This window comes from Panthera uncia, chromosome C2 (genome assembly GCF_023721935.1).
Source record: "Panthera uncia isolate 11264 chromosome C2, Puncia_PCG_1.0, whole genome shotgun sequence".
NCBI classification, from domain to species: Eukaryota; Metazoa; Chordata; class Mammalia; order Carnivora; family Felidae; genus Panthera; species Panthera uncia.
The window spans coordinates 154,199,868-154,215,437 of record NC_064810.1 but is presented as its reverse complement, the minus strand read 5'-3'; the positions used below and the strand labels follow the sequence as shown (position 1 = coordinate 154,215,437).

Genomic DNA, 15,570 nt, shown 5'->3' with positions numbered 1-15,570 from the left:
TTTTATTAAGAACAGTAGTTATATCATTTACTCCCACTTAGATGAAAACATCCCAAAAAAGTAAATTGTACATAGAACAAGGTGTTTTTTTTTAAAAGCACTAGCATTACATTCTTTCAATCTCGTTTTTGCTTAAAAGAACAGAAGAAAAGCAAACATTAAAAACCTATTATACGTATTTGTGTAAAATGAATCAAAGTGCTGCAACTATGATTCAAACTGTTCTTATTTCAAAGCCCACGTTCTTTATAAACATTTAATCACACTAAATGATGTTATGCTTAGGGTAGTATCTGGAGAGTTAAAGTACCAACTATAAAAGAGGCATAAAGTCATTCCCACATGCAAACTGAAATTATCTGAAACACCTATCTGGAGCGACCCTCAAATATCTATATTAGCTGTATGTTTATTAATATGTTTTTTATATTTTAGTAATTACCATAATAATAAATATAAGTTACCACTTACTGAGTAAGTATAATATCTCACTCATATACCAAATTCTTTACATCATCCTCATTTAATCCTTACAAATGCCCTCAGAGATAGGGATTATTAGCCCCATTTTGAGGCACAGAAATGGTCAGTCACTTAGCATAGTCTACCAGGTCCGTATGTAAGACTAGGATTCAAACCCAGGACCACCTGACATCAAAATCTGTGCTTTTAACCACTATCTACACTGTTTCTGCAATCTAAATGATTAATCCCGTTTATTCTATAAAGATTTTAAAAATAAGAAACCAACAGTACTACATACAGGTGTTGGAGAAAAAGCAAATTTCTTCTATACTGTGTATTATCTTGTCATATAAGCTAATAATTTTAATGACAAGATTAACAGGAAAATCCAAGTGGAAAGATGTTGCTTTATTTGGACAGTAGTTCCCCCAAAGAAAGTTTAATTCAGGCATATTTAATTTTCAAAAATAGCAACTCTAAGCTAACTCCAGGGGGCAGAAAACTATCTTTGTATCTTTAATTTTGATTAATTATAAGGGCAGTAATTATTCTTAAAGTTCTACCTCAGTCTATTAAGTTACAAGCTGGCAAATGCAACTTAAGCTTTCAAAACAACTTTTAGGGTGCCCTCAAGTGATATAATATTTGTTTTTCTCATCCCTTTAGTTTAGATGTATTCTTGTTAAATGGCATATAAATCAGATTTCAGAAATAAATTTGAATTTAAATTAAATTTTAATTAAATTAATTAGGTCATTCACTTTGTCTTGTTACGAAAGTAATAAATGTGTATGTAAATGAGGGGGAAAAAAGTAGTTTTTCAGGGTCTCTGACACCCAGAAACAATTACAATTAACACTCTGCAGTTTCTCTTCCCAGAACTGTGCCAGCAAAAGGGTACAATGAAAATAGTTTTTAATCCACTAGCAAGTTCACGGGAAAGAATCTAACAGGGTCTCTTCATGATGAGGCTACCTTGTAGTGAAAGAATAATCATTTTCACTACCAAGGAATGTACTCTTTTTGTAATTCGTTTCGTACACACAGTGTCTATGAAACCACAGCGGTTTACCAAACACCAGGACATTATGATTAACTGAAGGTCGAAAGGAAAAACATCCTCGTTACTGATCATCTCTTTAAGTACTAGCCTACTGGGCAACCCAACCATCAAGTACATTTTGTGTTCGCACAGGAAGTAACTACATTGTTTTTTGATCTTTGAGGACCTTGCAGGGCCTGAAAGTCATGCTGAACATCAACGCTGAATGTTAAGAGGTGGCTTATACAGAGTGCAGGTGCCTCTAATGGCTCCAGGACATACCCTACAAACCGCATACTGAATAATCCTTGTTACCACTGTGTTTTGTGAGTTGCTTCTTTTTCCTAAAGGAAAACACAGAAGGAGATTTGAGTTTAGTTCTATTTGTTTTAACTTTGCTTAGAGTCAAAATACACATTCTAAGGCTGGATCCAGACAGACATAAAAATGGCAAGTATGTCTTTAGTGACCCAGCATCCCAGGATCTTTCTCCCCTCTGTGAATTACAACCCATTCAAAGAATCTTGAGGAAACAGAAATTTAACAGTGCACACATAAACAGAGATTGTTCCAGGCGGCCAGGTCAGACAGATTCTACTAGAAGGAGGAGGAAGTAATAATAATAAACGGTGAATTCACCATTTTCTAAATGCTTCCTGGGTAACAGGCTCCAAATCCACATTTCACTGAATCGAAACCAAGAGCCCGCAAGCTAGGCGCAATGAGGCTTGACTTGCCCAGTAAGCAGCAGGAGGCAGTTCCAATCCTGCCCAGCCTGGTTTCCAAGCCCAGCCTGCCTGCAGGAGCCCCTGCCGGATCATGAAACGCTCACTCCAACAGCCAAAGAGGGCGACCTTCACAACAGACAATCTTCGAGCAGGCCAGCAGAAATCAATTATAATGCCAGCACCTGGGAACACACAAAACACCTTCACACGGAGGCTTTCCATTCGATAGGAAAAAAGAAACTATCACTATGAACACAGGGCGCCGATAGCTAAGGCTGTGGCATACTGGCTGAGGTGCCTCACGGTACTCTGCACAACACTGAAATATCCCACAAATACTGAAAGGCCTAAGCATTCACACTAGGCCAAGGCGATTTACACAACACACCAAAGGTGAGCATCCAGGTAACCCTTAAGCTCACACATAGGGCCTCGTCTAGAGACAGGGAAACCCTGGAACGCTTACCTGCTCCTTCAGCTCCAAGAAGGATACGGCAGCTCCTGCCATTACCCTTGCTTCCCTCTCTCCACCAGCCCGTCTCATCCAGCCTCTAGGCAAGGCAGTGGGGTAGTCCGGCGTGGCCGAACACTGGCTCGGAGCGCCAAGGACTGGATCTGAAACCCAGCTCCCCTACCAGTCGCCATGGGCCCTGAACAAAACCTGACCTCCCTGTATGATCAGTTTCCCCATTAGAAAATGTTAGTAGTAAGAGTACAAGTTCACAGGTTGTGGGGAGAATTAAGTGAGTTAGTACAGCAAAAAGGTTTGCAATTAAGCCTGACACAGAGGAAGCAGTAAACACTAGCTACCACCACCACCACCATTATTGAAACGATGGTGTTCTCCTTCGTCCAAATAGAAATGCTTTTACTGTTCCACCCTACCGCGAGAGAATGAATTTACAGAGCTGTCCAGTTTCCTAAAACATATTAAACTGAAAATGACGGATGTAAGACTGTAATGCAAAGAAAAGAGTATCTCTAGTTGGGCATCAAAGTCTGATAATTTTTCCAAAAAAATCCCACAAAATCTAAGTATTTGCTTTTGAAATATCAAGAGGACCTTCTTTCAAGTCTACCCTTTCAAAAAGAACTAAATGTTCCTTTACATTTTCTTCCCCGAAAGTAATATATTCTTACAGAGAATCTAGAACATATAGACTAGGAAGCAGGAAGAATTAAAAGGCATCCGTAGTTCTACCACTGAAGATCAGCGCCATTAACATTTTGGCAATCTTTCTGCAAATATTTATACAGTTTCTTCTTTGTTTTCAAAGGTGTGATCATTCTACACATAACTTTATATCTTGGAGCCTACTTTTTTCACTTGACATAGCACTTTCCTTTTAATATTTTGCTTCAATTATGAAGTTATGAAAGAAATATCTGTACAATATAGGGAAAAATACAATTAGAACATATAAACTGACAAAAAGAATTTTTTCTTACAAATCATCCAATTTTCTACTGTCTGAGACAATCTCTGTTAGCAGTTTGGTACAAAGCCGTTCAAATTATTTTCTAAGTATAACATATGCCAAGGAACAAATTTTTTTTATAAAATGGAATAATACAGACAGACACAAAGAGAGAGAGAGGTTTACAACCATCTTAAAAGTATTTCTCTCTACAAGTTGATACAAATTCACTTTAGAAAATTTGGAAAATGCAGAAAAGCACAATATAGGAAGAAAAAAATCACCTTATACTTTCTTTTTTTAATTTAATTTTTTTTAAGTTTCTTTATCTTGAGAGCGAGAGAGCGAGAGAGCAGGGGAGGTGCAGAAAGAGAGGGAGAGAGAGAATCCTAAGCAGGTTCCACACTGCCAGCACAGAGCCCAACACAGGCTTAAACTCACCGTGAGACCATGACCTGAGCCAAAACCAAGAGTTGGACGCTTAACCGACTGAACCACCCAGGCGCCCCCATTCACCTTATACTTTCATCCAGGATGACCTCTCTTCATCTTTGAGTATATATTCTTCATACCTATGCTTCTTACAAAGCTAAGATACTAGATGTGAAGTCTCACAACTTTTTCCTCTACTTTATATAATGAATATTTTCCCACTGCACTGAATTCTTCTACGTCAATATTTTTAACGACTACATAATAAAGATGATATCTTTTAAAACAGCAAGACCACTAAATGAGGCCCTGCTAAAGCAGTCTTACTTAGCGTATGCTTCCACATGCACATAACCGGGCTGGACCAGAATGAAACAGGCCAACTAGCCTCAGAGCGTTTCTAATATGGAGATTCATGTTTGAGAAACAACTACCAGTACATGTTGCAAGAATATACCGATGTTCTCCCAGCTAAAGAGAAGCAAACTGAAGTGTGCGGGCGTGGCTGGAGAAGAGGAAGGAAGTGTGGGTGGCCCGGCACACATTTTGCAAGCTGCTGAAAACAGTTGTAGAACCAGCCTCTGTTCAACCTACTGTCATTTGGAAGTCACCCTGTTTGGCTGGTCAAATTCACTCTTAGACTGGAGATTTGCATGGACATCACCACCACTACAGTGTGGTCTGTATGTCAAACAGATACACGGACACACTACTTACACCTCCCCCCACCAGGAGAGGGGAGGACAAACAGCACACTGAACACCGCCACCCGTGGCATAAGCAGGGGAGTGGAAATGAAAGGGCCACATGCGTGAATCAGGCTACTTCTACTGCCTCTCCCCATTTTACTTGGGATATTGTAAATTTCCTCCTAAAAGCAGACCACCAGCAGTTACATACACAAAAACCTCTCAAATTAAACGCTTAAAAAAAAAAAAATCCGTACCAATGCTCTCCCTCTAATACAGATAACTGAAAGATGAGTTTCGCAAAGCCACACTAAAACTGCATTTAAGCTCGTTACGTACGAAAATCATCTGCTATCTTTTATAGATACCAAAAATGAAAACCATGATTTTTCCTCATGGAAAATACTAGGCTAACCTGTGTGTTTATAGAAAAATTAACGTAAGTGGAGTACTGACTCTCGATGAATACTACCACGCTGATCTTACTGCTAAAATTTCAGAGATACCCGTAACAAAAATGGCATAGGCTGAAGAGAGTAGACTAAATCCTCTGAGAATGTCAGTAACCCCCAGGTCAAGCAAAATAAACACAACTCTACACGCAGTTGCCACTGCCGTTCCGTTTGTCCAAAGTAAACAATATTCCACATTTCTAGAATAGCGCTCCTCCTCCTGGGAGTTACCAATATAAGCCATAAATCAAAGATGAAGAAATCACAAATAGGTCAAGAGGTCCTTAGTTACGGAAGGATCCAGAGTTTTTCACTGATCAGCTTGATATTACCACATGGTTCTCATGTAGCATTATGAGGTCACCAGTCTGCACTCACCGGATGGACTCGAGATAGAACTATAAATTCAAAGGTTAAATTATTTATTATCAGAAATGTCCAAGTAGGCAAAATTATACCTCCAAATGTCTAGGAAAGTATTTTCCAAGGGAAGGTAACCGCCTACTATTCTGCAAGTTTTCTTCCAAGTGGTCACTTTTAACGGACACCCCAGGGGCAACTGAGGTGACTAGGACCGGCGGGCTAAAAGGACTGCTCTGCTCCTCAGGCAGTGACTGGGTCACCAGTGCAGATCGATCTCAGGAAGCACCGACTTACGTAATTTTACTTTCCCTAAGTGAAACAAGCAATGGCCCAGGATACATCAAGGAATTTTAACGTACCCAGTAGTCAGGCAATTTATTAGCTGATATAGAGTAGTACTAACTATTTGCAAAGAGGAAGGGGTTAACATTCAAGCCACAAAACTCGGACCAGCAGTGCAGACAGTAAGTTCCAAATTCCGAAACAGAATCTGCCTCTTGTTAAAATGATGAAAAATGCTAAGTGTGTCACCATTTCTGGTGACAGCCTGGTATAAAAGTGCTCACATAACACATAGTGACTTAAGCGAAAGCTGGTATGTAAAAGTTACTCCAAGATAAATAAAGGCAACTCACAATTACTCCTTGTTGCCAGGAAAACAATGAAAGTGGAAGTTGGGAGAATTTAAAAACTTAGTAATCTAAATCTCTCTTCCAAATTTTTATTAATGCTGTCAAAATCCTGTCATCTTTTTCTTTCCTTGCTGATATCATGATGAAGATGCTCATTAAAAAAAAAAATGGTCAAAAAAGAATACTGGAACAGAAAAAAGTAAACTAATCTATAAACAAAAATACTGGTCTCTAACATTTCACTTACTTTTGCTTAAAAGACTTAATCATTTGAAGGGCGCCTGGGTGGCTCAATCAGTTCAGTATCCGCTTCGGCTCAGGTCATGACCTCGCAGTTCATGGGTTCGAGCCCCACGTCGGGCTCCGTGCTGACAACCCAGAGCCTGGAGCCTGCTTTGGATTCTATGTCTTCCTCTCTTTCTCTCTCTCTGCCCCTCCCCCACTCATGTTCTGCCTCTCTCTCTCCCTCCCTCTCTCGAAAATAAACATTAAAAAAAAAAAGACTGAATCATTTGAGATGCTTTTACATTGTTAAGTCTGCAAATTATCTGATTTCTGAAAAGCAATGTGGTAAAACATATATCAAGAACCTTAAAATAATACTCTTGATTTGATAATCTCACTACTAGATACACATTTTAAAGGAAAGAAGATGTTGAAAATCTTTACAGTTAACAATGTTCAATGATATTTATGTATGCAAAAAAATTAAATAACCTAAAGGTCTACAGTAAGAAAACAATTAAATAAATCACAGTATACCTAACATTAACACTATGCAGTCATATTTTCAGGCTATTTAATCTCATGGGAAATTCTCACAATAAAATGTTAAGTAAGAAAATTCATATGCCAAATTTCATGGCATATGATCTCAATTTTTTAAGCGTATAATTTGTCTGCATATATATTTTAAAAATACCAAAATGTTAAGATGGTAAGATTACAGAATTTTTTTCTCTTTATGTTTTTCTGTTCTTTTCAAATTTTTGGCAGTGAGTGTGTGCTGCTTTTATAACCTAAAAAAGACAGAGGTTATTAAAATTTTGACTTTTGGGGAGGCTCCTGGGTGGCTCAGTCGGTTGAGCGTCCGACTCCTGAGCTCAGGTCATGATCTCACAGTCCGTGAGTTTGAGCCACGCATCGGGCTCTGTGCTGACAGCTCGGAGCCTGGAGCCTGGAGCCTGCTTCGGATTCTGTTTCTCCCTCTCTCTCTGCCCCTCCCACACTTACCCTCCTCTGTCTCTGTCTGTCTCTGTCTCTCTCTCAAAAATAAAAAAATAAACATTATATAAAAAATTTTAATTTTTACTTTTTTGTAAACAATTATCCAGTTTACTTTTCGACTAAGATCTATGAAAAGACTAATTCCCCTAAAAACATATTGTCCAAAATCTATTTATGTCATGTTAATAAACAAGACATATTCAAGGAAATATTTTGCTTCCCTTGTGGGACAAGGTATGCAATTCCTTCAGGCTGAGGAAAGAAGAGGAACGCTGAGCCTATTTTCATTAGCAAATATTTGAGCCCTAATTGTGTAGGACATAACACAGTATCCTTTACAATTTTACAAATAAGTTATCTACATATAAAAAGATAAATAACTACACAGGTTAGTCTGGGTGAGGCGTGCCAAAGGAAGAGTAGAGGACTCCAAGAAGGCAGGATCCCAAAGACAGGGCAGCCCACAGACCAGAGCTTATCCTTGAACAGAGAGCAGTGGAACACCGTTCTCAAAACTGGGGGAAGGAAACAGCAGAGCGTGCATACGGCTGGTTTCAGAAAGGACAGTATCAGCTTGGGTGCAGTTATGATTTGGGGTAGACGTGAGGTAAGTCAGCAGGGTTAAGAAGGCTGATCCTGAGAAATACCTAATGGCTTACCACTTAGGCAACTGTGATGAACTCTGACTTTCTCAAAACTCATGGAAAACTTGCCATACTCAATAATTCACCATATAGCTATCTTTGAATTACACTTGTTTCGTTAAAGTGTCACTAAAGAGTTAAAAATGCACAGACGCAGCTTCTAACCACAGAGCTGATAAGAGGTCTGCACAGAAGAGTAAAACTCTAGATAGTAACGTGAAAGCAACACACAAATAAGGTCATTGGAGGATTGAAACCAATTTTAAAAGCTCACTGTCCACTTTACAGTTCGATAAAACAGCAGTTTTTGTTTTGACTCCGATCAGATCTCTCATTATCAACCCTACTACCAGCCCAAAAACCTACTACTAACCTAAATACGATTATACAGATAGGAGTCCCGTCCCATAACAAAACCACAGTTGACTTTGTTTCATTTCAAATTTTAAAAATGTCTTTTACTGCCACAACCGCTCCTTTTAGAATTCCAGGTTTGTGGTAATGCAGGTCTCAAAAAGAGTAAACCATGTCATTTCTGGGGATCTATGTAGGTAGTGGACTCCACATTTGTTTCATCACTTATTCCTCACAATCAGCAACGTCACAGAAATATCACACCCATTTTTACAGATGAGAAAGCGGGACCAAAGAAGAAAAGGACTTCTTTGCCCCAGTCCTACACCCAGGAAAGAGCTGCCCAGGTTGGACTCCAGGTTCCACTGACTCTTGGGTCCTCCGTTTTTTCCTGCAACAATACGAGACGTCCCTTTTACCTAGGCCTTCCTAATTCCAAAATAAGTCTATTTGTGGGTGGCTGAGTAGCTCAGTCGGTTGAGTGTCCAACTTCGGCTCAGGTCACGATCTCCCAGTTGGTGAGTTCAAGCTCCGAATCTGGCTCTCTGCGGTCAGCACAGAACCGGCTTCGGATCTTCTGTCTCCCTCTCTCTCTCTGCCCCTCCCCCACTCATGTGTGGACGTGTGGACGTGCTTTCTCTCTCAAAAATAAAACAGACGCTTAAAAAAGTAAAAAAATAAAAGAAATCTATTTTGGTATTTCTCGCATTCCTCTAATTCTGATATGCTAAGCTACTTACCTAGCCCGGCAATCAATTAAATGGAGGAAATTCCCTAACATCACCAAAGACTTAGCTAATAAACATCATTAACAAATAATTCCATTACAGACTTCTTGAAACTTCTTTTTAAGAAATGAAATTACAGGCAAATAACTATTCAAAAGACAGACTGAGATATTTACTGATCATGTAAAACTGGAATGGCACCTTAAAAATAACTTCACCTTAGAGTTTACACACAATTTTGCGATGGCAAGAACAGCCAGTGGCACAGAACAGCCAACACAAAATAAGTAATTCAGATAAATTTAGGAGGTTCTCTTTTCTGCTTAAAAATTGTATCCTTTCCGAAACGCAATTTTAATATACTTTGCAAATTACATTCTCTCCATTTGTTTCTGAAAAAGCATTTTCCTTTGAAAGAGGATTAGCAAATACCCATAAAACAGGAGAGCAAAGGACAAAATCAAGCCCTGAAATGGAGACTGAATGAATATTCTCACTCCACATTTTCTTTAGTACACATAATACTTTACGCCAATAACGAGAGAACTGTTTCACTTGTAGAAAATGAGGTAAAACAGAAAGCCAAACTTTACTTTAAAATTCAATCACTCTGCTTTTGTCCACTGTTATATAAAAGGCTATAGAGTATTATGACTATTTTAAAAAGAGATCCATGAACAGTACGCTCCAGCTTCATAATCTCTCTGTGAATATTCGTTAGTATATCGTCCTAAATCTGAAATGAACTTTATCCAGGTAAGTTACACTGCAAGAGCAAAACCTACATTATCTAAAACATAATCTCTCTAATAAAGAAAAACCAACACAAATGAATATGTATTTTTTAAAATCTTTTTTTAAAGTTTATTTCTGACAGAGAGAGAGAGAGAGCGAGCGAGCTAGGGAGGGGCAAAGAGACAGAGAGGGAGACACAGAATCCGAAGCAGGCTCCAGGCTCTGAGCTGTCAGTACAGAGCCTGACGTGGGGCTCGAACCCACGAACCGTGAGATCATGACCTGGACCAAGGTCGGATGCTTAACGGACTGAGCCACCCACGCACCCCGGATGAATACGTATTCAACCCAGTTTATTATTCAAACATTTCCCCCTAGCTATGCAATATAAAGACAATATACTGGCCTAAGAGGTGTGTACACAGAGCAGGAGGAACATCAGAGAGGAGCTGGGAGGGTATCCTAAGTTTCAACATTTCAAACTACCACATGGTCAACCTTTTTTTTTTTTTTTTTTTAATGATTTGTTTATTTTTCAAGGGGAGAGACAGAGCGTGAGCTGGGGAGGGGCAGAGAGTGAGGGAGACACAGAATGTGAAGCAGGTTCTGAGCTGTCAGCACAGAGCCCAATGTGGGGCTCGAAGTCGCGGGCCGTGTGACCTGAGCCGAAGTCGGACACGTAACCGACTGAACCACCCAGGCGCCCCGGTCAACCTTTCTTATAATCCTCACCACAGAGGTGCACTTTAACAATGATCAAAATTCATTTATTCAGCAGATGTGAGCAACGGCATCATAGCAACAGAAAGAGTACCACAGAATCTGGAGCCCAGGAAGTTACTCAACTTCTATGAATAGGTACATCTCAATCTATAAAACAAAGATAATCACCACCTTGGACACTTATTATGAAGGTTAAGTGGGATAACACATATTAGCAGGATGTGAGTAGGATCAAAATCACCCACTGTTTTTCCTCCAACTTTTCAGAACTGGCCTTCCTCCCAGGAGACTCTGACATCTGAGAGGGGTTATATACTTAGCTCCCCCCTTCTTTTGATATCCCCTAACAGGCCCGAGTTACCCCCCTAACTAGACGCCTCTACTGCACATACCAGGAAGATCACTGCCACAAGGTCTGTGCAGTCTCTTACAGGGACAGATAGGCTACAAGAGGCGTCCCTTTCCCAAAAGCTACCTTGGAGAGTTCATTCAGGAGGCGTCTCAGAGACATTCATTTTCTCATCTGAGCTAAGAAGTGAAATTGGTGATGAGGGGGAAGAGGCTTTTCAGAAGAGAAACCTCAGAGAGCTTACTGTGACTGGGGCAATAATGCATGCAGAGCATAGGAGATGAGATCAGACAGGGAGGCAGGGGCCTCGTATACCCAAAGGGCCTCGTATTCCAAGCAAATCAGCCGCGGTTCCTCAAGTCTGGTGAGCCCTTACCGTGCTTCAGGGCCCAGCTTAAGGTCAACCCTCCTGAGCGTGTCCTTGCCCTCCGCACACCCCCACACACCAGCTCCCGTGCCCTCTCACAGTGCCATTCCTTTCCCATCAGGGGCCTTATCACAACTGCGGTTATAATTACTCAGGTGATTATGTGAGTAACAATCTGTGTCTCCACTCAGCTAAATGAGAACTTCAGTCCGTGTTAAGGCCCACGTCCATTTTATTCCGGTCTGTATTCCAGGGCCTGCCCAGTATAGCATCTACCCAAAAGAGAGAGATTCATACTATTAAGTGAACAAACAAAAGCTGGCACTAAGAAGCCAAAGAAGAATCCTGTGCAGGGGAACGACAATCAGAGATGACAGTTACACAAACCACTCTGGCAGCAAAGTGACGACCAGACTGGCAGGGCAAGACTACAGCTGGGGGGACTACTGAAAACGTCTCCAGGTAAATGATCGCTTACTGACCTAAACATGAAGGCTGCCAATATGCGGGCAGTGATGATGAGGATGTAACAGAGGAGACCCATTCAGGAAGCAGAAGCCAAGAACTCAATGCGTGGGGTGAGGGGAAGCAAAGAGGGAAATCCGGAATGGTTCTGGCGGAGAGTGGTAGCAGAAGTGGTGCCATTCACTCAGACGGGAAACGCGCAGGACAGGAACAAACATTTCCTGAGCATGTACTACATGCCGGTACCAAGCGAAGACGTGCCCTCAGCTCCAAAATTCTATGATTGAAAAACAATTTAAATTTAGCCCAGCTGTATTACAATGGCTGTTACCAGGATGATAAAACCCAACAAACTAAAGTTTGGAGTTTTGAAGTTTTTTCATCAAGACACCACTTGGGGACACAGACTATGCATGAGGCATTACTTCGGTCTGGGGATGCTAAAATCAAAGAAGTGGTCTCTGCCTTCCAGAAGCTGAGTCTTCTCAGTTTGAGAAAAATAACTGCATGTCGACAAGGAGACCCTGAGGCCCAGGGAGCCTATGATCTGACCGTTTCTATGACCTGTAACCCACGCTTCTGGAGCACAGACTTGATAACCTACATGACATTTCCAGGCCAATACACAGCCGAGGGGGTATTTAGATAGGCCCAATCCTGTTTTGAGCCTAGAGACGCTGCAGAACCTAAAAATCGCAGCACAGGGTCTGTGACGGACTCTGAAGTAACTGCCATGGTACAGCCACGTGGCAGCACTTTGGAGGGTGCAGGTAGGAGAGACAAAGCAGCCTGGTTTGTCCCAGGAAGAGCCTACCTGAGCAGAGGCCAAGTGCTGGAGGTGCCAAAGCAGGATCTCAGGAGGTTCTGGAAGCAGCAGAGAAATAAATGTTCAGGGAAGGTACGGCAGGAACCCTCTTTTAGACAGGCTCCTCCCCTACCAGCGGCAAGAAATGGTTTCCCACGGGACAGGAGGCCTCAGCCCAGGGCAGATGTGCAGAAAAGCAGATGAGGAAACAATCCAGTGCGAATAACGAAGCTCCAGATCAGCCAGACCAGACAATACACTTCCAGTGCCTTGCGAGGCTATTAAGCCGGAGAGATTTTACACCAGCTGTTTCTAAACAAAAACAAAAGACCAAAACCCTTCCCTCTCCATGCCCAAAGCTCCTGGCCCACGCTTTTCCCTTCCTTTTCATATTCTTTGAAACCAGAACTGTCTTTACCTCCACTCCCTTTCACCCACTCGGATCTCAGTTCTTCCTCCACCACTCCACCTCAGCTTTTCATCCTCCCTGAACCTTCTGAGCACCCTCCCCTTTTCTCGGCCTGGGATCTCTACCTGTCCCTCAGGACCAGTTCACCGTCGCCTCCTCCGTGAAGCCTTCCCAAGTCAGATTGTTCCTTGCTCCCACCTTTGTGCTTCTACAGAGCTGTGCCTAAGCCTCAGCACAGCAGCCGTTGGACCCTATTGTTAGCGTTGACTTCAGTGGCCCTGACAGCCTGTAAGCTCCCAAAGGCAGGAACCGGTTTTTACTCAATTTTATATTGCTGCCCAGAACCCAGGGCTGCGAAAATAAGCATGCAAAGGTGCCGTGAATATAGCATAGGTTAAGCTTATCTTCAAAACTTCCAGAATCTACTCAAGTAACTTTTCCACCTAAGTTGCTCTAAGAATTTACCTGCACACACATACAAATACCTAAATTATGAAGAACAGTTTTATTAGAAAAACATCTTGGTTAAAAACTCTGTCTTCTAGTTAAGCAAACAGCGTGCATGCAGTTAAAACAGGGCAAGTTCCTCATCTATGTTTTTAATTCCTAAAATTCTGATCATGCGGCAAGTTCACTTGTGCCCTTTTCTTCCTGGGCAGCTACTGAGCTCTTAGGCCCAGACAAGCTGCTACAGGGAAGACACCAGGCCTTATTTATATCAACACCTAGAGCCATGGCTGTTTAATTATCTCCAAAAACAAGTAACTTCTTTCCCATTTAGTTTCACTTTCTGTATGACAGAAACAAACACCCACAGTAAGGGTTAGATAAAGACTATTTCCTGTGACCAGTAAAAGTATCATGAAAGCCCCTCAACTTTACTAAGGACATATAAAAACCTTCCTTTTAGGAATATGGGATTAAATCTGAATATAAAGTCCAATTTATATTTCTGTTCTAGAAAAATAAAAATTAGGATAACTTCTGAGTTCTTGTATGTTTTAAACTCATGGAACTTACTGCAACAATACTGAAAAGTTTACTCTTAATAGTGAAAAATTAATAGGGTGAGAATCATTTCTGTGCCTAAAATAATATAAAAACCGTGCAGATTTAAAAAAGACAAAGGTGACACTCAAAGTTCCCTGCCTAGAAAACCTTGAAGATGTAAGAAAAGTTAGCACCATGCACTTAATTTTTCAGTTACTACACTGCTTCAATATGTGACCTTGGGAATGTCATGTAATTTCATTTCTAGTTCTGTAAAATGGGAATGTCATCTATTTTCCAAATAGGGACAATACAATAGTCAGATAAAAGAATCAATACGTATTTTTCTTTTTCTTTTTTTTTTTTTTTTTTTTTACAGAAACTTGTCTAATTAGTATGCTTAAATCACCACTTGTACAGTGCATTCCTCCTCAGGAATCCAATTCCAAGAGAAATATTTAAGCAGACGTTGAAGACAGATTTCCTTAAGGGAATGGTTTTATAAATCTGGAAAGCAATGTAATAAGATCATAAATTAATAAGTTGATTACATAAACCTTGACAGCTCCTGGCTTTAAAGCACACTAATACACATTCTGATAAATTAGTCTGATTTGAGACACAGTGTCCCAACCCAGTACAAGGAACCCGAACTGAAGCATCTGATGTTTGAAAGAAATTTAGTGAAAATTCAGCTGAAGCGTCTGATGTTTGAAAGAAATGTAGTGAAAATTCAGCAGGATACTCAACATCTGCAGTTCCATCACTTGTAAGCCATGCTTCACCTTAAAACCTGGTAAGATGGGAAACGCATTAAATCAGCTTTACCACCCGCTCCTAAGACTGAGAATGCACTCAATTTTATAAAAGAGAAAAAAAGTAACCTGACAATTTGCAAGGTCCTATATCCTCAAACCTCGATAAAGAACCCTACTGCTAAATTCTCCCCAAATACTGAGCGTGAAACCGATCTCGCCAAGAAGCTATCTGATTGTACCTGGTCCAACTGTCAGGAACAGCACAGCTCCAAGAACCCCCCACTGCCCTCCCCCCAACCCCAACCAGGAAAACAGACTGTCACTTTCCCAGATCCCAAGTCCAAGTTAAAGGCAGGAAGGTTTTTGCAAAATGGTCCAGAAAGAATTCAACAGGCGATGACTACGGTAAAGAACGGATTGCTCTCCCAATCCGGAAAAAAAAAAAAAAAAAAATTCTCGCTCTCCCCTGGGAAGGGCACTGCTCCTCCTTCCTTACCCCGATGCCCTTTCTCTACAGACAACAATATCCCCATTCTATTGTAAGCCTGCAGTTTTACCAAGGAAGCCCCTTGCTGCGGCCAGATTTCCAGATTCGTTTGAAAAAGGAAACACATTCCGAGAACACACACCCCACGAGAGAACCCAGGCGCGGGGAGCCCGGCCGGAGCGCGGGGCCCCGCGGCGCCGCACTCGGCCGGCTCGGGGCGGGGCGCGGGATGCGGGCGCCTCCCGAGGTGCCGCAATCCGGCCGCGGCCGCAAGGGCAGGGCCTCCGGGAGCCCGCGGCCGGCCGCCG

The 15,570-nt window shown here is 41.4% G+C and overlaps 1 protein-coding gene across 6 annotated transcripts in view; it reads right to left on the bottom strand.

The window, feature by feature from the left end:
* Positions 1 to 15,563, bottom strand: part of SNRK (SNF related kinase) — a 58,799-nt gene extending 43,236 nt beyond the window's left edge. The window contains exons 1-2 of one of the 6 annotated variants that reach the window (XM_049629090.1): positions 12,628 to 15,563; positions 11,831 to 12,090 (exon numbers count right to left, since the gene is read on the bottom strand). In XM_049629090.1, coding sequence (XP_049485047.1) covers positions 11,831 to 11,993 — 163 coding nt within the window. In that variant the 5' untranslated portion in view covers positions 11,994 to 12,090; positions 12,628 to 15,563. The other 5 variants (XM_049629092.1, XM_049629091.1, XM_049629096.1 and 2 more) reach the window with 5 other exon arrangements.
* Between the last annotated feature and the right edge of the window lie 7 nt (positions 15,564 to 15,570).